General features: G+C 37.3%; 1 protein-coding gene across 5 annotated transcripts in view; it reads left to right on the top strand.

Annotated features, from left to right (window-relative positions):
* The window catches only part of DGKB (diacylglycerol kinase beta), a 697,837-nt gene that overhangs the window by 57,607 nt on the left and 615,733 nt on the right, over positions 1 to 24,497 (top strand). For all 5 annotated transcript variants that reach the window (XM_013051698.2, XM_004743409.3, XM_004743408.3 and 2 more), the window contains exon 2: positions 10,275 to 10,533. In XM_013051698.2, coding sequence (XP_012907152.1) covers positions 10,464 to 10,533 — 70 coding nt within the window. In that variant the 5' untranslated portion in view covers positions 10,275 to 10,463. The remainder of the gene's footprint in view (positions 1 to 10,274; positions 10,534 to 24,497) is intronic.

Genomic DNA, 24,497 nt, shown 5'->3' with positions numbered 1-24,497 from the left:
CGTCCCCAAACAAAATAGTGGTTTCCTCTTTTCCTCACACCTAATACTCTTCCAGTAAATAGTTAATTCTTTAAACTATGCCTTTCTGTTTGCTGTGCTCAAGCCAAAACTATAGGAGTCCTTCTGTGATCCCTTCACCCTACACACATTATATCCCCTTCGTTATAAAATCCTGCTTCTAAAATATGTCTTGAGTTTGGCCTTTTCCTTAATCTTTACTGCCATTTCCATAATGGAAGCCACCGCCAGCTCTGTCTAGTCCTGAAACAGCCTCCTCATCGGCCTTTTCACTTCCGTTCTTGTCACCTTCCCATCCATTGATTAGAATGGACTTCTTGAAATATAAGTGGATCATGTTTATCTCCTGCTCAGAATGTGCAGTGGCTTCATCATCCAGTTATGATCAATCTTCATTAGGACCTCTAGGAATCTGCATGGTGTAGTTCTTATCCATTTTTCCAATCCAACGGTGTGCCCGTTTCCCTCTTGTCACCAGGCTCCAATCACATCTACTGTCTTAGACCCAATTTTTTAAAAAAAATTCTCACTTATAGGTTTCTGCTCATATTTTTCTTCTCACTCAAGTTCTAACTGTTACTCAACTTTTATCATTCAGTTTAAATAAAACTTTGTCTATGAGCTGCTCTTTGAATCTCTAAATTAGGACACTGTTGTACGCTCTCGCAGAATTCCATTGCCTTTTTTTTTTAAGTAATTTATTATAGTTCAGAATGATTTATGCGTGTACTTAGTTTAATGTAGATCATTCCCCCAAACAAGATCCAAGAACTGAGATAGTATATCTGTTTTTCTTTTTAGTATATCCTTAGCACCTGCTTAGTGCCTCACATGTTGTTTTTTTCATGAATAAATGAACAAATAATTACAAATTACATGATAGCATTAATATTCCATTTAGTTTCATCCTGCTTTTCTTTCTGAAATTCTGATTGATATTTTGGCTCCCATCCTTTTTCCTATGATTTCTTCAGGGGTTACTTAATAACCCATAAACCCCCAGGGTTTATGACACTGAAGACTCAGTAAATATTTTCACTCATCATAATGCCTTAAATTTGTATACATACAGTTTTTAGTATGCCTTAATGTGTATTAACTTTATTCAATTATTAGAGTCATGATGTGTTGACTTTTAATAACTAATTAGAAATCTCTGCTTAACGTGATTAACAAATAGTGAATCCAGTCCATCAGATTCATTCATCTAGATACTGCCTGTAACTTCTTCATAGGAGATTTATTTCCTTCCCTAATTGTGAAGAATGTGTTTTAGTCCAGGCACAGTAAGCCAAAGAGCTTTCTCCAATTCCTCCAACATAGTTATTTCCTGCCAACAACTAAGAAAAATGACACACCCATTGACTAGATGAGAATGTCAGCATTAGATTGCTTTCCAGCAGCCAGCAAAGTGGATCCTTCCTGGCTTTCATCTTATGCATCTGAAGAAACCCCTTGCTTGGGAACAGGAAATCTTTGAATGTACCATAGGGAATCTCAATTGTCATTTTATTTCCACACGTTTGTAAAGAACAAGTGACTATAAGGAAGTGTTGCTATCATTTCCATCTGTTTCTGAGGCATGAAGACTAGCGTGCCTGTTGATTTAATATTATACGTGCAACTTTTCTCTTTATGCAGAGTTGTGGCATGTTCAGCTAGTTTAAAATATTTGGTTAGGAAAACTCCATTTATTTGTTATTACTTGACTACATGTCACATCACCTCATGAGAGTTGGCACTACCAGGATTGTAAAACCAAGGGTTTCCACTAGAAGGATTATAAGGAAGGCTTATTTGAAGTGTATTAGTGTTGGAATAAACCAAATCCAAGAACCAAAGAGAATTTACTTTGAGTCCTTTAGGGCTGCCGTTACCCTTTAAATGCCTCTAATAAAAATGCAAATTGTATTAGATTAATTTAGAGAAGCTGTTCTTGAGATGAAAAGCTATGGCTTGTGTTGATAAGATAATAGTAAATAAAAGAATGCTATGTAATGTTTTTCTCAGATACAGAAAAATAATTTTAAGATAGTCCTGATGCCTATTGGTTAACATATCAATGAAAGTTTCACTTGGAAATGTTGCTCATTTATATGGATGCCTGGGTGGTTTATTCTGTTAAGCCTCTGCCTTTGGCTCAAGTCATGATCCCAGGGTTCTGGGATCAAGCCCCATGTCAGGCTTCTTGTTCAGCAAGGAAACTGCTTCTTCCTCTGCCTGCTATTCTCCCTGCTTGTGTGCGCGCTCTCTCTCTGGCAAATAAATAAATAAAATCATTTAAAAAATATATGGAATTAGATATATATAACAGAAAGAAAATACTAAAAAATTATGTAAAATAAAGATTTTTTAAAAAGATTCATTGGAGAGAGAGAAAAAGAGAAAAGGGGCAGGGGCAGAGGGAGAGAGAGAATCTTGGGCAGACTCCATGCTGAGTGCAGAGATCGACAAAGGGCTTAATCTCACAACCCTGATATCATGACATGAGCTGAAACCAAGAGGCAGATGCCCCTTAAATGTTTTTGTTGTTGTTTTAACAGTGAAAGTTTTGTACCTCTAACTATAACTTCTTTCACTTATGTCTGTTGAGTTGAACAAAAATCGGTGGCCCCTAGGAAGAATGAAACTTGTAATAACTGTTGTTCCTAACCGCTTTCTGCACCATTTTCTCTTTTTCAAGTTGAGGGCCTCTTCTACTTCTACTACCCACGTTTTCCTTTCTTTTCTTTTCTTTTCCTTTTTCCTTTTCTTTCCAGTCCTGTCCTTTCCTGTCCTTTTTTCTTAAGATGTCATTTATCTGAGAGAGACAGAAAGAGAAAGTGGGGTAGAGGAACAGAGATAGAGCAGCAGACTCCCTAATGAACCAGGACCCCAGGATTATGACCTGAGCTGAAGGCAGGTGCTTAAGTGACTGAGGCACCCAGGTGCCCCTACTCAGGTTTTTCTTTACCAAAACAAACAAACATATAAGTGAATTCATACTATAATTATTCCTTTACCAGCTACTCTAGGAAAATAGCAATGAACAGACAGACAATAATCCTTGCCCTCGTGGGACTTAGTCTTAGAGCACAGGAGAGGATATGGTGACATAGAATCTAATACACATGTTGGGGAGAAAGAGTGTCCTATCGCCTCCAAGGTCCTTTTAGCTAGACTAAGAATCTAATTGACGTGAGACAGATGAACAGGAGAAAATAAAATTTAATAGGGTATGTGCAGGAAAATGACACAGATAGGGAAATTTCAGAGACTGGCAAAATGGGGTGTATATATCATAAAGAACTAAGGAGAAGGGCATAGGGCTTTGGGATTTAAGTGGAAAGGGATGCAATTCAGAGGGTGATGAGAAGAAGAGCAGAAGTTTGGTAATTGGATGTTTGCCTGGCCATAAAGATGGGTCACTCAGACACAATTTATCTTGCTAGCAACCCTTAATCTTAGTCCAGATTCTTCTTTGGAGTTATCTGAGGGGCAAAAATTTCTCTTGATCCCTTAGAGTCTCTATTGACTTCATCACAGAATAATTTTTATGCCGAAGTGGTCCATCTTGAGATGGCCTGCCCTAGGCCTCTACACATACATCTGGGTGAAAATCAAGGGAAAATGCAGCAAGTATTTTTACTTGCTTTGTCCTTTTTGTGGAATCCTATCAGGGCTCAAAGCCATTCATGCTACCCCTAATTTGTAGCATGAGGAAACGAGTATTAAATAGTATAAGTAAGTTAAATATTTGATAAGATATTATATTCAAAACAAATAAAAGCCTGATGGAGGGATGGTGTGTATGACTGTGCAATTTTAAATTGAATGACCAGGGGCACCTTGGGTGGCTCAGTGGGTTAAGCCTCTGCCTCCGGCTCAGGTATGATCTCAGGGTCCTGGGATTGAGTCCCGCATCAAGCTCTCTGCTTGGCAGGGAGCCTGCTTCCTCCTCTCTCTCTCCCTGCCTGCCTCTCTGCCTACTTGTGATCTCTGTCTGTCAAATAAATAAATAAAGTCTTTAAAAAGAAAAGGAAATTGAATGACCAGGTGCCACTTTACTGTGAGGATAGGATTCATGTAGAATCTGAAAGATGTCAGTTAACCAGTCCTTTTTAAATTTGAATTTTGAATTTGAGTTACTTAAATCAGGAATTTTAATAAATTTCAGAGCAAGTAGCAAGGTAGAAAGCTGTAGTTTATTATTATTATTATTATTCTCATACATTAATTAACTTTTTATTGCTAATTTATAAGACAGGAATCTGGCATCACCTTAGTTCATGACTGTCCATGGACTCAAGAAATAGGGCACATTAAGGAAAGGAGGGAGCTCAGGGGGCCAGTTAAGAAGGTACTGCAATAGTACAGGTCAGGGAAGGAAACAAAATGAAGACATTGGCATTTTTCCATATTGATATTTTCCCCAAATGATCAGGTTTCTGGTCTTTGTTGTTGTTTATCCATTGTTTATGACTGCCTTCAGAATAATTCCCCAAACTTTATTTAGCATTGAAATCCCTTCAAAAAATGACCTCTTACTGGTTCCAATAAAACTTTATTCACAAACATAGGTGGTGGGTCAAATATTTCTACAGTTGGATATTTGCCTACCTGGTCTACTTTATGGGATCCTACTATTCTTAGCACATGCCTTCCATTCTAAAAGTTATCTCAGAAGTATAAAAAACTGTTGCATTTGTAGCCAAAATGTTAATATTCCAGGTAGGAAGTTACAGGAAGAGGAAAAAAAAAAGGTTAAAATAGCACTTGCCAAATAGAACCTTTCTGTATACCTTACCCCAAACTATTTACATCTCACTGATCACTCCATTATTCAAATAACCTGAGTAAAGTAGTTCTTTTTTTTTTTTTTAAGATTTTTTTAATTTGACAGAGTGAGAGAGAGAGAGCATGTATGGATGCACAAGCAGTGGGGGCAGGAGATAGAGAAGCAGTCTCCCCACTGAGCAGGGAGCCGATGTGGGGTTTTATTCCATGACCCTGGGATCATGACCTGAGCCGAAGGCAGATGCTTAACCGACTGAGCTACCCAGGTGTTCAGGAATGTAGTTCTTTAGATGGATATATTTTCATTCAATAAGATTAGAGGTCTATTACCAAGGAAGCAAGGGAGAGTGGATGGAGTTTGGGTTTCTAGCAGTATCTGTCATGTTTGACCATATTCTAATCATCTAGGGTTAGTTTCTTTATTTTTTTGAAATCAGAGACTATGGTTCCTCGCGAAGTAATTTTGTGAAGATTGAGTAGTCAAACACACAATACGATGAGGAGAGTACAATGCATACTCTAAGCTATCAGTAAAGCTGATATGTTGTTATAATTCGTATTATTTTCATTTGGGGGTATCTTTGATCTTTGTCGTATTTCTAGTGCCTGGAATGCTTTCTGGCACACAGTGGGAATAAATAAACATATTGTGAATGAATAAGTGAACTTCCATTATGATCAGTTAAGGTTTGGGGGTTGTAGGCAATAGAAATTGATTCTGACCCACTTAACTCTTAATTGGAAGAATGTTATTTGCTTCTGGAAGTGACAAGATAGCCAGATAGTTGGGCTCAGACATCAGCAGGCATCCAATTACTGCTGTAATCATTTAGGTACAACTATTTTCATCCCGTCCTTGAATAACTCCATCCAACATTTAAAGCCCCATGAGACACTCTCATGTGCCGAATGTTACTGAATCATCTGTCTCTCTTTGGATAGGAAAGAATAGGACACCTTCTTTTATAGTCTCATCAAAACTGCATGTAATGGGGGGAAGCAAAGAATTAGGATGAAATCAATAAGGATGAAATCAGCTGGAAGACACTGGGTGGAAAACAGAAACGTCCATCACATGTTTCCTTTCCTTTTGGTTTGCGTTATTTCCACAAAGTCATGGTTGTGATTTAAGAGCATTCCCTGGGAGGAAAAAGAGACCTAGCAATTTGGCCTCTGTTAACACATCAGTATCTTCATTTTTTCCAATTAAATAGCAAACTGTCATCTTATAAAACTGAGTGCAGGGACTCTGAACAGATGAGATCGACAAAAATCTTTTTTATAGACAGAGATGACAAGATGTGACAGTGAGGTCCTGGGGTTCATACTGAAGACCAAAAAACAGATGTTGAAGAGAGGTTATGCACTAATGCCAAATATAGGTAGTTGGCTTGAGGTAATGACATCTGCATAAATAAGCTTTCCACTCATAAAATTTCATAAACTTAAGTCATTGTTGCTAAATATTTCATTTTCTATAATGATCACAATGCCAGTCTGGTTTTGAGCAATTGATAACTGTCTCTAATAAAAAGTTGAGACCAGATGGTTTTTCATTTTGTTTGCCTTTATAGATGTAGCAGTGAACGTAGGTCCATGACAACCCAGGGATTTATCTTTAAGCATGATTCATAGTAGTTTTTCTACTATCATTATGCAAGCCTGTCAGACTTTTGGAGTTGCTTTAGTTTAGTTAATTTTATTGGGATTTTTACAAATTATAAAATTAAAATTACTCTATTCATTTTGTTGCTAGAAAAAAAAATCCTCAATTTATATGTCTCCCAGAATTGATTTGCCTGATTTCAAATATATGTGCTTCTACTGAAAGCCATTCCAAACTGTTGTTAGAAATTTGGTACACTAGGGGAGCGCCTGGGTGGCTCAGTGGGTTAAGCCTCTGCCTTCTGCTCAGGTCATGATCTCAGGGTCCTGGGATCGAGCCCCGCATCGGGCTCTCTGCTCAGCGGGGAGCCTGCTTCCCTCTCTCTCTCTCTCTGCCTCTCTGCCTGCTTGTGATCTCTCTGTCAAATAAATAAAATCTTTAGAAAAAAAAAAAGAAATTTGGTACACTAGGGCACCTGGGTGGCTCGGTGGGTTAAAGCCTCTGCCTTTGACTTGAGTCATGGTCTTGGGGTCCTGGGATCGAGTCCCGTGTCAGGTTCTCTGCTCGGCGGAGGGCCTGCTTCCTCCTCTCTCTCTCTTTCTGCCTGCCTCTCTGCCTACTTGTGATGTCTGTCTGTCAAATGAACAAATAAAATCTTAAAAAAAAAAAAAAAGAAATCTGGTACACTAGCTGATTGTATGTACAGGGAGCTATAGAGCTTACTTAGCTTCCTTTAATAATTTGGTCTAGATTTTTACATAGTAATTGTTTAGATATTACAGGACCTGCAAGTTCAGATTGATGAAAATGACACCCTTGTTTGCTCTTGGGATGTGAAATTTTATAAAATTGAATGGCATAGAAAAATCTACTTTTATGAAATAGACTTCATAAAATTTTCTTTTTGTATCGAAATCATTTATTCCTGTAATCTGGCATTAGGAAATACATATAAAAATGCCATTAAAGAGTACATGAACAATTAGAAATTGAGTATTACACAAAATAAAATAACTTTGGAATATATTATTTAGAAACTAAAAATTCTTTTTACTTATTTACTTAAATTCAATTAATTAATATATAGTGTATTATTAGTTTCCGGGGTAGAAGTCAGTGATTCATCAGTCTTGTATAATACCCAGTGCTCATTACATCATGTGCCCTCCTTAATGTCCATCACCCAGTGAGCCCACCTCTCCAACCCCCAGCTCTTCTCCCCTCCAGCATCCCTCGGTTTCTTTCCTATGATTAGGAGTTTCTTACAGTTTGTTGTCCTCTCTGATTTTGTCTTCTTTAATTTTGCACTCCCTTCCCCTATGATCTTCTGTTTTGTTTCTAAAATTTCACATATGTGTGAGATCATATGATATTTGTCTTCCTCTGGCTGACTTATTTCACTTAGCGTAATATCCTCCTCTAGTTCCATCCACATCATTGCAAATGGCAAGATTTCATTTCTTTGATGGCTGAGTATATTCCATGTATCTATACCACATCTTCTTTATCCATTCATCTGTTGATGGACATCTGGGCACTTTCCATAGTTTGGCAGTTGTAGACATTGCTGCTATAAATATCGGGGTGCAGGTGCCCCTTCAGATCACTACATTTGTATCTTTGGGGCCAATACAGACTAGTGCAATTGCTGGGTCATATGGTAGCTCTATTTTCAATGTTTTGAGGAACCTCCATACTATTATCCAGAGTGGCTACACCAGCTTGCATTCCCACCAACAATATAAGAGGGTTCCCCTTTCTCTACATCCCTACCAACATCTGTCCTTTCCTAACTTATTCATTTTAGCCATTCTGACTAGTGTGAGGTGGTATCTCACTGTGGTTTTGATCTGTATTTACCTGATGCCAAGAGATGTTGAGCATTTTTTTATATGTCTGTTGGCTGTAAGTATGTCTTCTTTGGAGAAATGTCTTTCATGTCTTCTGCTCATTTTTTTTTTTTTTTTAAGATTTTATTTATTTGACAGAGATGGACACAGAAAGAGAGGGAACACAAAGAGGGGTAATGAGAGAGGGAGAAACAGGCCTCCTGCCAAACAGGGAGCCCAATGTGAGGCTCGATCCCAGGATTCTAAGATCATGACCTGAGCCAAAGGCAGATGCTTAACAACTGAGCCACCCAGGCACCCTTGCTCATTTTTTGATTGGATTATTTGTTTTTTGGTTGTTGAGTTTGATAATGTCTTTACAGATTTTGAATATTAGCCCTTTATCTGACAAGACATTTGCAAATATCTTCTCCCATTTCATCAGTTGTATTGGTTTTGTCTTGGTTTTGTCAAATGTTTCCTTTGAGCGCAGAAGCTTTTTATCTTGATGGATGTCCCGATAGTTCATTTTTGCCCTTGCTTCCCTTGCCTTTGCAGACGTGTCTAGCAAGAAATTGCTGCAGTCGAGGTCAAAGAGGTTGCTGCCTGGGCTCTCCTCTAGGATTTTGATGGATTCTTGTCTTGCATTTAGGTGTTTCATCCATTTGGGGTCTGTTTTTGTGTGTGGAGTAAGGAAATGGTCTAGTTTCATTCTTCTGCCTGTGGCTGTCCAATTTTCCCAATACCATTTGTTGAAGAGACTGTCTTTTTTCCATTGTATATCCTTTCCTACTTTGTTGAAGATTAGTGACCATAGAGTTGAGGGTCCATTTCTGGACTCTGTATTCTGTTCCACCGTTCTGTTTTCGTGCCAGTACCATACATTTTAAGGGTCTCATCTGTTCCACACAAATTTTAGGATTATTTGTTCCAGCTCCGGAGAAACCGTTGATAGTACTATGATAGGGATTGGATTGAATGTATAGATTCTTCTAGGTAACACAGACATTTTAACAATATTTGTTCTGAAATGGAAGGAGAACTTCCAAGCTCTTTCCATGAATCCAGCATTGCCTTGATCCCCAAATCAGACAGAGACTCCACTAAAAAGGAGAATTACAGACCAATATGAACATGGATGCAAAAATTCTCACCAAGAGACTAACCAGTAGGATCCAACAGGACATTAAAAGGATTATTCACCACAACCAACTGGGATTTATTCCTGGACTCCAAGTGTGGTTCAACATCTGCAAATCAATCAATATGATAGTACATTAATAAAACAAAAGACAAGAACCATATGATCCTCTCAATAGATGTGGAAAAAGCATTTGACAAAATACAGCATCCTTTCTTGGTGAAAACTCTTCACATTATAGGGATAGAGGGAACATACCTCAATATCATAAAAGTCATATATGAAAAGCCTCCATCATTCTCAATGGGGAAAATATGAGAGCTTTTCCCCTAAGGTCAGGAACACAACAGGGATGTCCACTATCAACCACCGTTGTTCGACATAGTACTAAAGTCCTAGCCTCAGCAATCAGACAACAAAAAAGAAATAAAAGGAATCTGAAGTGGCAGAGAAGAAATTAAACTCCCACTCTTCGCAAATGACATGACCCTTTATGTGGAAAACCCAAAATACTCCACACCAAACTTGCTAGAACTCATACAGTAATTCAGCAAAGTGGCAGGGTATAAACTCAATGCACAGAAATCAGTTGCATTTCCATACACTAATAATGTGAGAGAAGAAAGAAAAATTAAGGCATCAATCCCATTTACAATTGCAGCAAAACCCATAAGATACCTAGGAATAAACCTAACCAAAGAGGCAAAGGATCTGTACTCAGAAAATTATAGAACATTCATGAAAGAAATTGAGGAAGACACAAAGAAATGGAAAACGTTCCATGCTCATGGATTGGAAGAACAAATATTGTTGGAAATTAAAAGTTCTTAACATTGTATAACTTGTCAACTTTTTCTTTGTGCAATAATGCTGACCTTTTATTTTTGTGTTTCTTTTTCTGCAGATCTTTAATATATTATTGAGACTGCCAACTCACACCCACAGTGGCTACATGTTGACAGATTGCATATTTTGAAAGCTCGAGATATTTTATAATGAAACATGCCATGTGGAAACTTTGAAGCCTAGAATCCTGCCAAACACCTGAGTAAAGAATTCTCACCTGTAATGTAAGAGACTTCTCAGTACCACCATGACAAACCAGGAGAAGTGGGCACACCTTAGCCCCTCAGAATTTTCCCAACTTCAGAAATATGCTGAATGTAAGTATTTATATTGATATTATGTCTTGATTTAGCATTTGTTTTAAGCAAGATTTATAAGAACAGATTACAGAACCTGTTCAGCATTGGGAGAGATGTAGATACGTGTTTTGTTTTTATAGGTCGGTCTACTTGAGACTACCTTTTGGCATGAGAAAAAGGAAAAGTTGAATTTTTTTTTTTTAAGGAAAAGAATTTAAATATAAAATCTAGAAAAAAAAGGAACTAGGATATTAGGTGCAAAACTAAAACTGGAAACATTCCATGTGTAACAGAAGTAAAGCAAAAGATAAGACAATTTGGTGAAAGGAAATTGGTGATACTGCAATTGAGAAGGACAAACAGAAGTAAGGGGAAAAGTGAGGGTTTGTTATTGTTATTCTTGTTTTGTATGTTTTCTGTTTGCTAGCATAACATAGAAAAAGGGCTGGGAGCTGGGGGTCATGGATACATTGTGGAGTTGGAATTAGAGCTTGTTAGCGAGAAAGTATCAGGACCTTATGCCAACTTTTTCAGATGTGTATATTTATACAAAAGGTAGACCATGGCAATTCAGTTTATAGTAGGCTATTTTTAAATACTAAGTTTCTTTACACATAAACAGTAAAATTTCATCTACAAAGAATTTTATTTTTAACATGGATTTTCAGGAATGTATCTGTTTCATGAAATGAGTTTCAACTATAAATATGAATAACACCTGGGTCAAGGTGTTCAAGAGAGAAGAGGAAGTTCCTAAAAAATCAGTGGTACCAAAAAGTTGGGAGGATGGCGAGCAGAGAAAAAAGTAACATGTAAGGAATGTAATAAGATGGAAGAGACTAGGGGAATCGCATGGTGCCTGGAAGAAGAGAATTCAGGAAACCTTAGAAAGAGGAGAACAACTGTAGCATGCAAGAATGTAAGAGGAAACACTGAAGCAGCTGGGTTGGGGAGGTGTGGTACCCGGGGGAAGGGAGTGGATGGAGTAAGGCTATGAAGGAGAGGCAGAGAGAAAAAGGGCTTGAAATAATAAGTGAAAGATTTGTTGATAATAATGAATAATAACGCATTTATGGGGCACAGATAAGTCAGGAACATTAGTAAACACTTAATGCATATTATCTGAAAAGGCCAACTTCACTGGTTTTCTAGAGGCTTCCTCACTTGTGGGCTGATGTGTGCTGGGTGAGGTTGTGAGGGTGTTGCTGGGTATTCACAATAAAGATGCAAAGCCGTAAGAACATGTGCATGTTCTTAGTCAATAACAAAAATTATAACAGCTATCACTGGCGGGGAGCAGAAATTTCTGCTATCAAAATATGCTTCTCATATTCAAAAATGTTTTGAGAGGCTGAGAGCACACTTCATCCTCTTGTCCCGTTTAGTCCACAATGGCTGAATTCTTGTCTGCATTTTTATACGTGATAATTTTGAAATTGACTAAAAAAATGATTTACATATGTTTTCCAATTTCTTTTTGCTCTCTGCTATTGTTTTATATCCAGTAATTAAGTAAATATTTCTGAGCATTTTCTTTAGGGAGAGTATTCTCCTTGGCACTGAAGGAAACACAGTTATAAACATGTGTTCAAGGATGTTTAATGAAGGCTAGAAACTAATGGGTAAATGACTCTGTATCTAGGCAGAATATTTAAAAAAAATTTTTTTTAAAGATTTTTATTTATTTATTTGACAGAGAGAGATCACAAGTAGGCAGAGAGGCAGGCAGAGAGGGGGCAAGCAGGCTCCCGCTGAGCAGAGAGCCGGATGCGGGACTCAGCCCCAGGATCCGGAGATCATGACCTGAGCCGAAGGCAAAGGCTTAACCCACTGAGCCACCTAGGCGCCCTTAGGCAGAATATTTTAAGTGCCACAAGGTTTGGGGTTCTGCAGGGCATTAATATGCAGTTGGAGTTGGGAAAGGGAAATCTTCATGGAAGAAGTAGGATTTGAAATGAATCTTAAAATTTAAATAGGTTTAAGGAAAATGGAGAAGAAACTAATATAGATAAAAAGGAAAATTTAGCATATATTTGACGGAGAGGAGTCATATTTAGCTATACCGCAAATTAAAGGTATAAGTACAGTTAGGTTGTAAAAATGAGATGGAATTAAAATATACAATGCTGGGGCTCCTGGGTGGCTCAGTGGGTTAAAGCCTCTGCCTTCATGATCTCAGGGTCCTGGGATCAAGCCCCGCATCGGGCTCTCTGCTCAGCAGGGAGCCTGCTTCCTCCTCTCTCTCTGCCTGCCTCTCTGCCTACTTGTAATCTCTGTCTGTCAAATAAATAAATAAAATCTTTAAAAATATATATATACAATGCTAAACTTGAGTAAAGCAGTGAGGAGTAATTGTAGGGTTTTAAGTGCAGAACAACATGAGCAAGGAGTTTAACTTGGCAAATACAAGGATGGAATAAGGTAATGGAAAGAGACTAACATCATGCCAGTGGGCTACCGGGATAGACTAAATAATGTGGATGATGAAAGATGACCAGAAAAGTGTAGATTCAGATATTATAGCATTAAAACTAAAAGAGAGCTTGGGAAATAATAAAATAGAGAAAGAAATAAAAAATTTAGTTCCAAAGATTTGACTTGACGAATGGGACAGTTTGGTGACATAATCTCCCAAGTAAAGAAAACATGGAGTTTGGCTTAGCTTATGTTAAATTTAGCTGGATAATTAAAATGTATGTTACTGTTTCTGGAAGCATTAAAATAAAAATGGTAAATTATTGCCATAATAGCTAAATTATCATTTCTAATGAACTTTGCTCAGATATTAAGATTCTATTTGAATTGATAAACAGAATTTACACTGAAGTATTAAATATGTTATATACTGCTACTTTCATTTTATTGCCAATGGGATATGGCATTCATTTAATTATATCATAAAAATGCTTGACATAGTAATCAATTTGTGGAAATACCTAAAACAAGTGGTAATAAAAATTATCATAAATGTGAAAGTTGTAACAGACTGAGACAAAGATTAATGAGAATTCAATAAATTGGTAGTAAGAAGTGACACATTAAGTATAAGAACAGTTTTAAATTGATTTTATGAGGACACAAATTAACTGAATAACTGTGAGTTAAAAAAATCAGTGCAGATTCCATGATCATTAGACTTGCCATTCTTTTTCAAATAAGCAAGACATTATGAAAAGTGCTAGACTTAATCCCCCAAGAAGTTTCCTGTGTAATTAGGAAGCAAAGAATATCATGATTAGAATGTATCCTTGTATAATAAATTGCCATTGTCAAAATATAGCTGGAAACAAACCTTATTCTGAAGATTAGGAAAATAGTCTATTTTCCATTGCAATTTAGTGCAGGTGATCAATCTGTCATCAACATTTAAGCATCAGATTTTTCATGTTGCAGAGCAGTATTGACAAAGTGACATTCATTCATTGTCTAGTAGAAGATGGTATATTGGATTCACTTTCTTGACTTTGTTTTGTAGCTTTCAATAAGAAACTGTTTACATGCATTAAATTAAATTAAAAAACAAGTTACTATTTTAAGGTTAAGTATGCAGCACACTAAGATTGTATGTGCTGTATACCAAATAAGTGTTTCATATACTTTTGGGAGATGGAGCGGGGCTGTAAAACTGTTGGTTGAGATGAAGGAATTCATGGAACCCCTATCCCAGCAAAAGCAAATCACTCAAAATGGGACCTAGATAACACCGTAAAGATCAATTCCTTGAATTATCTGATTGGGGGTTCTCTCCAGTACTGCCCCAATATACCGGATGTCTTATTCTGTTTGGGCTGCTCTAACAAAATACCACAGAGGGGATGACTTCTAAGAATAATAGATATTTCTCACAGTTCTGTAGGCTGAAGTCAAGGATCAGGGTTTCAGCATGTTCAGGTTCTATAAGGGACCTTTTCTCAATTGCAAACTTGCAAACTGCCACTTCTCCTTGTATCCTTATAGGGTGGAGACAGTCAGTGGGACAGTGCATTCCCAGGGACTATTGTTAAGGACACTAATCCAGGGGCGCCTGGGTGGCTCAGTGGGTTAAGCCTCTGCCTTCGGCTCAGGTCATGATCTCAGGGTCCTGGGATCAAGCCCCTCATCGGGCTCTCTGCTCACCAGGGAGCCTGCTTCCTTTCCTCTCTCTCTGCCTGCCTCTCTGCCTACCTGTGATCTCTCTCTGTCAAATAAATAAATAAAATCTTAAAAAAAAAAAAAAATAGGACACTAATCCAGCTGGGGCCTCACTCTCATGGCTTCAGCTCCTTCTGATTACCTTCCAAAGACCTCTCCTGTTGGAGGCTGGTATAGCAACATATGCCTTCGGTGGGGACACGGTCAAGTCCCTTACACCCTGGAACTGGAAATACTCTCAACTTCAAGGCTTTCCTTGTGATCACTTGGGGGAAAGCAGAGCAAGATGGGCACACCATCCCTAGTTAGGCAGCTAGGATGTCAGACAGCTTGTATTCAAATCCTGGACCTCCATATTTTAGATCTCTCATGTGGGAAAAGTCACTTAACATCTCTGTGTCCCGTTTTTCACACTTACAAAATGTGGAAAACCATAAATGTGTCAAGGGTTGTGAGTATTAAATCGAACGAGTTAATGATATATGTCAAATCATGATAGCACCGTCGGGCAAGTTGTAAGTGATGCAGCTGTTTACATTTATTGTTTTAATAGGAAGGGTGTGAATGTATTCTGTTGGCTGTTTGAATGGATTGTTGATGATCAATAGAAAAGTGCCACATTTTGGAGCACAGTCACTGCCCCCCCCCCCCCACTGTGCTGTAAGACTGGATTCTTCCCACAAGGTAGACAATTCTGGTGCTGTTGGCAGCCTCATTTCTGTGTTGTCCCCACAAATGCTGAAGGCAGTTAATGCAAAGCCTGCTGTGGCTGCCTACAGCATGCTGAGACCATGCTCCTGTTTAGGATTTTAGGCTGAGTCACTCCATGGGAAACATTTCCATTGATGTGTGGGAGAGAGGAGTATAATTTTCTTTCCCACTCTTTATATAAAGTCATCCAAACTGTTGTTACAAGATAGAGAGCTCTCACTCCTGCCGTGGAGAGAATTGAGCTTATCACATTATTAGTTTGCCAGAGCTTCCCGCTGTGGTCTCATGGTGTCACAAAGGGTTAAGATACTCCAAGTCTTTTCATGGATGACAATATTTTCTGTGTAAAATCTACACGATATTTTCAAGTGATTCATTATCTGCCCACATATTGTCACTTAGGATTAGCTCTTTATTTGCTATATATAAAGTGTGTTATATAGCATGCAAATTATTTTTGAAAGCTACTGTGTTATTATGGTGGGAACACTTCCAAATTTTCATAAATTTTTTACTGTTTATAGCAGCTGGCATTGTGGAGAGTTGCAAAATTATGATGAACTTGTTCTTTTCAATAAGGACCAATATGCCTAACATTTGGACATCGGGTACGATTTCTCCTATGGAGAGAAGCACGTGCACTTAGTGGAAAGAGCACAGACTTTGCAGGCAGACTAATACTTGATAGTGTTGAGCCCCAGCCCTGTTTGGTACTTTTAGTGGTGTGGGCCTTTAGAACGTTACATAAACTGCTTGTACCTCAGTTTTGTCACCTGGAAAAGTAGAATCCACGTCAAAGTATTGTTGCAGGATTTAATGAGACGGTAAATGTCATCATAATAAATAATTGTTTTTTAATGGCCTCATCTTAAACAATGTTCAAGTATTAACTCATTGAATACAATACACGTCAGAGGGGGACAAGTGATCTCTTCCAGGCAGATTACCGAGCCCATAGCAATGGCACAATCAATGATGAAAATCAAAACAGTAATAATTCATTTATGTTTTTTATGAAGATCAGTGTGTTAATAAATTGGTTAGTAATCATGTTTCCAAAATACGAAAAGCTGGAATCTGGGATTTAGGGGCCTCCTAGCTCCACCAGCCACAGTCATCTCTCAAAGGTTTTTAGATACGAGGCAAAGCAGAGAGGCAAAGCTGCTAACTATGGCTTTGGCCTCAAATTGTCTTCTTGGTCTCTTATCGTGGTAGATTGGAAAGGATCATGTGTGAACCTCAGTGAAGCTCCACCTACAGTAGAGGCAGATTTCAGTATTCCTCCTGCATTCAGTCTGCCAGAGCCTGGAACCTCCCTCACTCTTCCTTTATGAAAAGCATGGGAGGAGAAGGAGAGAGGAGCAGAAAATCGTGAAGCAATTGTAATAGAAATATGGTGAAGTCCTTTTCCATTTTAAGTAGCCTTACTCTCTTGAGAAACTCTACTCTCTAGCATGATGATCTAATGTGCCTTTGAGATACGTTTTGTGAGTCATCCATACAAGATGAGACAAAGAGAACGGTGGGGAAGAGACTTCACCTCTTGCCCCTGTGGGTATTCAATTTATAGTTAAGCAAATTTAGATCACGTATTAGCCCTGTTGCTAATTTGTCACGATGCAGTTTGCTTTTGATTTTGGCCTATGCCCTCTATGTTAGATAGGCTCTATTTTGGGCGGGCAAACCACTTAATGATAATTACTTTCTGCGTAAGACCAAAGAATAAATGGCACAGGGCCATTTAACAGATTGACTGAGAGCACTTAATTTGATGTCATAAAACGAGGTGAGTTCTAGTGCTGTGATATACCCCTCAGTTTCCTCACCCACGTCCTAGGATTGTGGTGATGGTTAAATGTGAAAATGCAGGTAAATGCTCAGGACTCAATATGTTATTGCTATGATGATGATCACAATGGTGATAAATGAGGTAGATGAATGTCATAAGAGAGCTTTTCCTAATGAAAAAATTTTAGGCCTGTTCACTTATACAACTAATGTAAAATGTCTTGATTTTGCCCTGATACGTGGTCTGAAATTGGAATCTGCAACTCTATTTTAGATAATACATGTCTCTCATTTCCGACCCTGTTTCTTCTGATTCGCATTGATTAACTCAGCAGTTCCTGGCTTTGGCCCAGATTTTATTTCTGGAATGTATGTTGGCTGCATAATCTCTTTTGCCTCATTTCTGGCTCTGTTTCCTATTTGTTGTACTGTTTCAGACTGATTTTTTCCTTGGTAGCTTCTCTGGATACATATATGTCTTAAATCTTTTAATACATGAAATTTGCAGTGGTAAAAGAAATCAATATCTATGAATGTCCAAATTCCATACTTTTCGTGTCCTAAAGACAAAAACATCTATTTTTCCAATTTTGCAAACTTGCCAGAAAAAAAGAAAACAACAAAAACAGTAATCCAGAAACAGTTTTAAGGCTTACACTCAAATGAACTTTAATACTGAAGTCAGGACTTCTGTGAAGTCTTGGCTTAGGTGGGCCAAATTATGTTACAACAGAAAAATTCACAAAATCTCAGTGGCTTAATGAAATAGGTGCTGATTTCTTGCTCATATTTTATTTTCAAATCTGAGTCCGCAAACGGTTAATTTCGCTTTGTCCTCGATCAAGTCCCAGTTTGATGGAACAGTCATCAGCTTCAGAAACTGGCAGATGCTATGGTAGAGATAGAGAGCTTCAGAACTGGGAGTTGGCTCTTACGGCTTCTCCCTGACAATGATACGCTTAGATTTATTTTGCCTAAGCAATACACACGAATACATCCAATTCCAAGTGAGTAGAGAAATGCCTTATTTTTGTCTGCCCAGTGTCAGGGGAACACTAACATACTTGGTGAAAACTACTAATGTGGCCAGTATCTCACAAATGAAATGGATCCTACCACTGACTTTGGAACCTTACTCCTCATAATCTCTTTAAACTTCCATTTATTTTCCTATAAAATGAGGACAATAATTCTCATCAAAAAATAACAACTATTATTCTATCACTAACATTAATATGATAAATTTATATCAAAAGTTATCACTGAGAATCATGCACATTTAATTATGTACTTCCTCCTTAACTCACTTATAAAAGTTGTTATTTGCCGAAAGTTTCCTTCATTGTCACCTTCCCCATTATAGCAGAAGTGCTCTAGACACACACACACAGATGCGAGTACACAAACTAGAAGGGACGTAATTTTACTCAGTCATTATTCAGTCAATACTCAGTCATTACTTAGCCAACAGTACTTAGAACCTTTTATTCTTTATTATGTTTGGCTTTGGTTAATACAGAAATGAATCTTTTGGTGCTTTCAGTCAAGAGCCTAGTGTATTCAGAGACACAAATAATGTGGCAGATGATGATAAAGCAATTAAATACACTCTCTGAATATTATATATATATAAGACATTTTATTGAGCTATAGTTAAATATAAGGTTGTTTTAATTTTAGGTGTACAACATAATGATTTAAGATGCATTGTGAAATGATCACCATAATACATTGTTAGCATCTGTCTCCACACATAGTTACTTTTTAAAAATTATTTTTATGATGAGAACCTTTAAGATCTTCTCTCTGTCCCTCTCTCTCTCTTTTTAGAGATTTTATTTATTTGATGGAGAGAGACACAGCAAGAGAGGGAACACAAGCAGGAGGAGTAGGAGAGGGAGAAGCAGGCTTCCCACCAAGCAGGGAGCCCGATGTGAGGCTTGATCCCAGGACCCTGATTCATGACCTGAGCCAAAGGCAGATGCTTAATGACGGAGCCACCCAGGCATCGCAAGATCTACTCTCTTAACAACTCTGAAGTAACACAATAAAGTATTATAATTGTAGTCACCATGCTGTACATTATGTTCCCAGGACTGACTTCTACCTGGAAGTTCTTACCTTTTGATCTCCTTCACTCATTTCAACAAACCCACACACCCTACTTTCAACCTCAGGCAATCGCCAGTCTGTTTTCTATATCTGCAAGTTCAGGCTTTTTAAGATTCCACATATAAGTGAGATCGTACTGCTTTTGTCTTTCATGTCTGACATATTTCACTTAGCATAATGCCTCAACATCCACACGTGTTGTCCCAAACAGCAGGATGTCCTTTCTCATGGCTGAATAATATTCCAGCATGCGTGCGCGCGTGTGTGTGTGTGTATGTGTGTATTCATTTTCTTTATCTTCATTTCTCTGTGGATACTTAGGTTGTTTCCATGTCTTGGTTATTATAAATAATATTTCAACAAACATGGGGGTGCACATATCTTTTTGAGTTAGGGATTTGATTTCCTTGGGATATAGTCCCAGAAGTGGGATTGCCAGATCACATGGTGGTTCTATGTTTAATTTTTTGAGGAACCTCCATGTCATAGTAGTTGTACCAATTTACAACTACTTTTTACCAACAGTGTACAAAGTTTCCCTTTTTTAACATCTTCTCCAGCACTTACGTTTTGTCTTTTTGATCATAACCATTTTAATAAGTGTGCGGTGGTATTTCGTTGTATTTTGATTTGCATTTCTCTGATGTTTAGTGATATTGAGTACCTTCTTACATTCTTATTGGTATATGATCTGCAAATATGCCTCTTTCTCACACAACTTGGGAATTTCTGTCTGCCATCTCTGCTTTGTGCCCTGGCGGGGGATAGGTAGTTAAGAATGAATTCTATTTGCTATGGACCGGTGGGACCTGCAAACATAAGCCCTGCTGGGCCCCAGAGCCAAATGATCAAAGGATGCATTCCCTGGATAGCAGCTGTAAACCCCTTGTACCCAACATGTGTACCCGATCCTTTCTAGTCAATATAAACAACTTGGAATGAGGCAGAAGGGGAGCGCTAGCTTTCCTAACTTGTGGGGAATATTGTATCAGGTCCTCTAGATATGTGTTAAATTAGAAGATTGCCCCACAGGCCACAGCCTTTTTTTGTTGAGATTTATTGAGATTTGTTGAGTTTTATTGAGACGTAATTGACATATGTCACTGTATAAGTTAGAGTCATACAGTGTGATGGTTTGACTCACACATATTATGAAATGATTACCACACTAGGTTCAACTAACATCCGTCTTTTTTTTATAGATAAAATAAAGCAAAAGATAGAAAAAAAGAGAAAAATTGTTCTTCTTATGATGAGAACTCTTAGGATTTACTCTTTAACAACATCTTTATGTATCATACAATAATGTTAGCTACGGTCATCATGTTGTGCATACATTCCTAGCATTTATTTATCTTAAAATGGGAACTTTGTGCCTTTTGATGACCTTCCTCCAAGCCCCCCATCCCACAAGCCTCCTCCTTTGGTAACCACAAGCTTATCTCTTTTTCTATGAGGTTTGTTTTTTGTTTTGTTTTGTTTTTTAGGTTCCATATGTAAGTGAGATCATATGGTGTTTGTCTTTATCTGACTTATTTCACTTAGCATAATGTCTTCAAATTCCATCTGTGTTGTCAGAATGGATTTCCTTGTTTTTTAATTGTTGAAAAATATCACTACACACACCCCCCCCTATTTATCCATGCATTTATCAAAGACACTTAGGTTATTTCCATATCTTGGCTATTGTAAATAATGCTCCTATAAACATGGGTGGGCAGATATGTTTTTGAATTAGGGTTTTCATTTCCTATGGATATATTCCCAGAAGTGGAATTGCTAGATTATAAAGTATTTCTATTTTTCATTTTTTGAGGAACCTCCATACTGTTTTCCATAGTGGCATCAGTGTACATCCCCACCAACAGTGCACGAAGGTTCCGTTTTCTTTGTGTTCACGCTAGCACTCGTTACCTCTTACCCATTTGATTGTGGCTATTCTAACAGGCATGAGGTAATATCTCACTGTGATTTTAATTTCCATTTTCTCAGTAACTAGCGATGAACATCTTCTCATGTACCTGTTGGCCATCAATAGATCTTTGGAAAAATGTTGGCTCATATCCTTTGCCTATTTTTAAATGGGTTATTTGTGGTTTTGCTATTGAGTTGTATGAATTCTTTATATATTTTGATTATTAACACTTTATCAGATAAATGGTTTGCAAATATTTTTCCCATTCAGTGGATTTTTTTCCCCACATTGTTGGTCATTAATTTTTCTCTTTTTTTTTCCTTTTCACATTTTTAAATTAAATTGTAGTTCGCTATTTCAGGAGTAGAATTCAATGATTCATCACTTACATACAATACCCAGTGTTCATCACAACAAGTGCCCTGTTAATACCCATCCCCCATCCAGCCCATCTCCCGTCCCGTCCACCTATCTCCTTCAACCCTCAGTTTGTTCTCTACCTTTAAGAGTCTTTTATGGTTTGTTTCCCTTTCGTTTTTCCTTTCCTTCCTTCCTTTTTTTTTGATGGTTTATTTTTCTATGTAGACCTCTCTTACTTTGATTTATGTAGAGCTCTCTTACTTTGATATAGTTCTACTTGTTTTGTTTTTTTTATTTTGTTGCTTGTGCTTTAGGACTCATAACTAAAAAAATTATTACAAGACCTATGTCAAGGACCTTTATTCCCCCATGTTTTCCTCTAGGAGTTTCATGCCTTCACGTCTTACATTTAAGTCTTTAATCCATTTCATATTAATTTTTGTGAGTAGTGTTGTTATGGGTCCAGTTTCATTTTTTACATATGAATATCCAATTATCCCAGCATTATTTATTTTAAAAATTGCCTTTTCTCCATTGAGTGGTCTTGCCCTTCTTGTCAAATATTAGTTGGCTATATAAGTTTGGTTTATTTTTGGGCCCTTAATACTATTTTATTGGTCTATATGTCTGTTTTTATATTGTTACCATACTGTTTTGATACTATAACTTTATAGTATAGCTCAAAAACTGGAAGTGTGATACCTCCTGTTTTGTGTCTGGATTTCTTTAGCTCTTCAGGGTCTTTGTGGTTCCTTAAAAGTTTTAGGAGTGTTTTTCTACTTTTATAAAAAAATACCATTGGAATCTTGATAGGCATTACATTGAATCTATAAATAGCTTTTGGTGGTATTCACATTTTGACAGTAATCTTCCCATCCATAAACACTGGATATCTTTCACTTATGTGTATCACCTTTGATTCTTTTATCAGTGTTTTACAGTTTCCAGAGTAGAGATTGTTTAGTTAAATTTAGTTAAATTTAATCCTAAGTATTTTATTTTTTTCAATGCTATTCTAAATGGGATCGATTTCTTTATTTCCTTTTTCAGAAAAGTTATTATTTTTTTTTTTGAGGGGTTCCTGGGTGGCTCAGTGGGTTAAAGCCTCTGCCTTCGGCTCAGGGCGTGATCCTAGGGTCGTGGGATCGAGCCTCACTTCAGGCTCTCTGCTCAGCGGGGAGCCTGCTTCCACCTCTCTCTCTCTGCCTGCTTCTCTGCCTACTTGTGGTCTCCGCCTGTCAAATAAATAAATAAATAAATAAAAGATTTTAATTTTAGAAAGAAGTATGTATAAAATAACTTTGGAGGGAGACTAAAAACAATTATGAGAGTATTTTTCTAGTGCAAGTTGTTGAATATGCAGGGTTAAATAAAGTTTAAGGCATTGTTAACAGAGAAGTAATTACATATTAGAGAGAGTCTCTAGAGGTAGAATAAATCAGGTACAATCACCATTGGGTTATGAGTACTAAAGAAAGAGGATGGGGTACTTGAACTTGGGAACAACGTGGTTTTTTTAACCCAGGATGGGACTGCAAAGAAAAAAAAACAAGCTAATTAATTAACTAATGAATTCATAACAGGTTTAGAGAGAAATGGCTTTATTTTGGACATTTTGAACCATTATTTTCTATCCATCTAATGATTGAACATATAAATTACATTATTTGGCACACAGATGTAGAGCTCAAGCAGGAAATCAGAACTGGAGTTATAGAATGGGTGTGCTTTTGCACTGTGGGTGGTAATCATATGATGAGAACAGATTAGGTGACCCAGTGGAAGAAAACTGAGCAAGGAGAGAAGGATGGAGAAGGAGTGCTAGAGATCACTGTGTTTGTAAGGCAGTTAGAAGATGAGGTATCCATGAAAGCATTTGGAATATAATACCGAGAAAGGAAGTAAGTGAATGACCAGTATTCTAAAATCTAAAGAAAAGTGTTTTCAGAAGATGAGATGTAACCTAATAAGCAAAATGTGCCCAGAGATTTCATCATTGAGTGTTCCTGGTGATTTTAACAAAGATTTTTTTTTTCTTAGAATAATAAATGCAGTGGGATGAGTGGAAAAGAAGAGAGACAGAGAGAATACATATACAGTATTTTTTTAAAATAGAATCTTAGCCATGAAAAGAAAGAGAAAAAATTATGGCTTAAAATGAATAAAGTAAAAAGAAGGATTTTGTTCTTTCACATAGAGAGAAGACAGTTCATGGGGCAAGAGGGACGTCATATAAAGGGAACAACTTGTGAGGGAATATTCTGAGCCTATGGCCAAATCTTAATTTTTGTTTTGGTTTTATTCAATTTTCTGAAGTTCACCTCTACTGTTTATTTTTTTTTAACATACTAGTTTTAGTTTTTAGCAAGTTACATAATCTTTCTAAACTTTAATTTTCTCAACTGTGTAATTAAGAAAATAATAAAGCCTATCTTACAAGATTGCTGTAACACTCAAAATAATATGTGTGGAAATGCTTTGTAAACTGCAAACCACCATATGTAAGTTAATTACTGCTTTCATTGTAGTTACCATTAGAATGTTCTGAGTTATCTTTATACTATTTCTTTCCTTCTTCTGCAGTACAATATCTCTGCTTATCCCAAATACACATTTATAATTTTACTATTTATTAAATTTTACAGTTTGCTTTAATGGATTATATGAGAAATAACCACCTGCTCATTGTGCTCCAGTTTTTTTACTTTTTCCTATTGTGGGGGAGAACACTGCCAAGATTTTACTCCACTCACAATGTAGCAATTTAGTGTGCTGCAAATTTATGATGCATCATGTCATAAATGGATGCTCCTGGATCATAGGAAAAGGACATTATTAACAATTTCACAATAGACAGTATTCACCTCATGTTTTCATTGTCATCTCCTTTAGTTCTCCCAAAGAAACATGAAAAGGCCAGGTAACCTCTGCACAAGCAGTGAATTGAGTTATAGGAGAGGAATCC

The sequence above is a fragment of the Mustela putorius genome, unplaced genomic scaffold (assembly GCF_011764305.1).
Source record: "Mustela putorius furo isolate JIRA1106 unplaced genomic scaffold, ASM1176430v1.1 tig00003845_pilon_pilon_pilon, whole genome shotgun sequence".
Classification (NCBI taxonomy): Eukaryota; Metazoa; Chordata; class Mammalia; order Carnivora; family Mustelidae; genus Mustela; species Mustela putorius.
The sequence above is the reverse complement of the archived record's forward strand: the minus strand, read 5'-3'. Positions and strand labels throughout refer to the sequence as shown.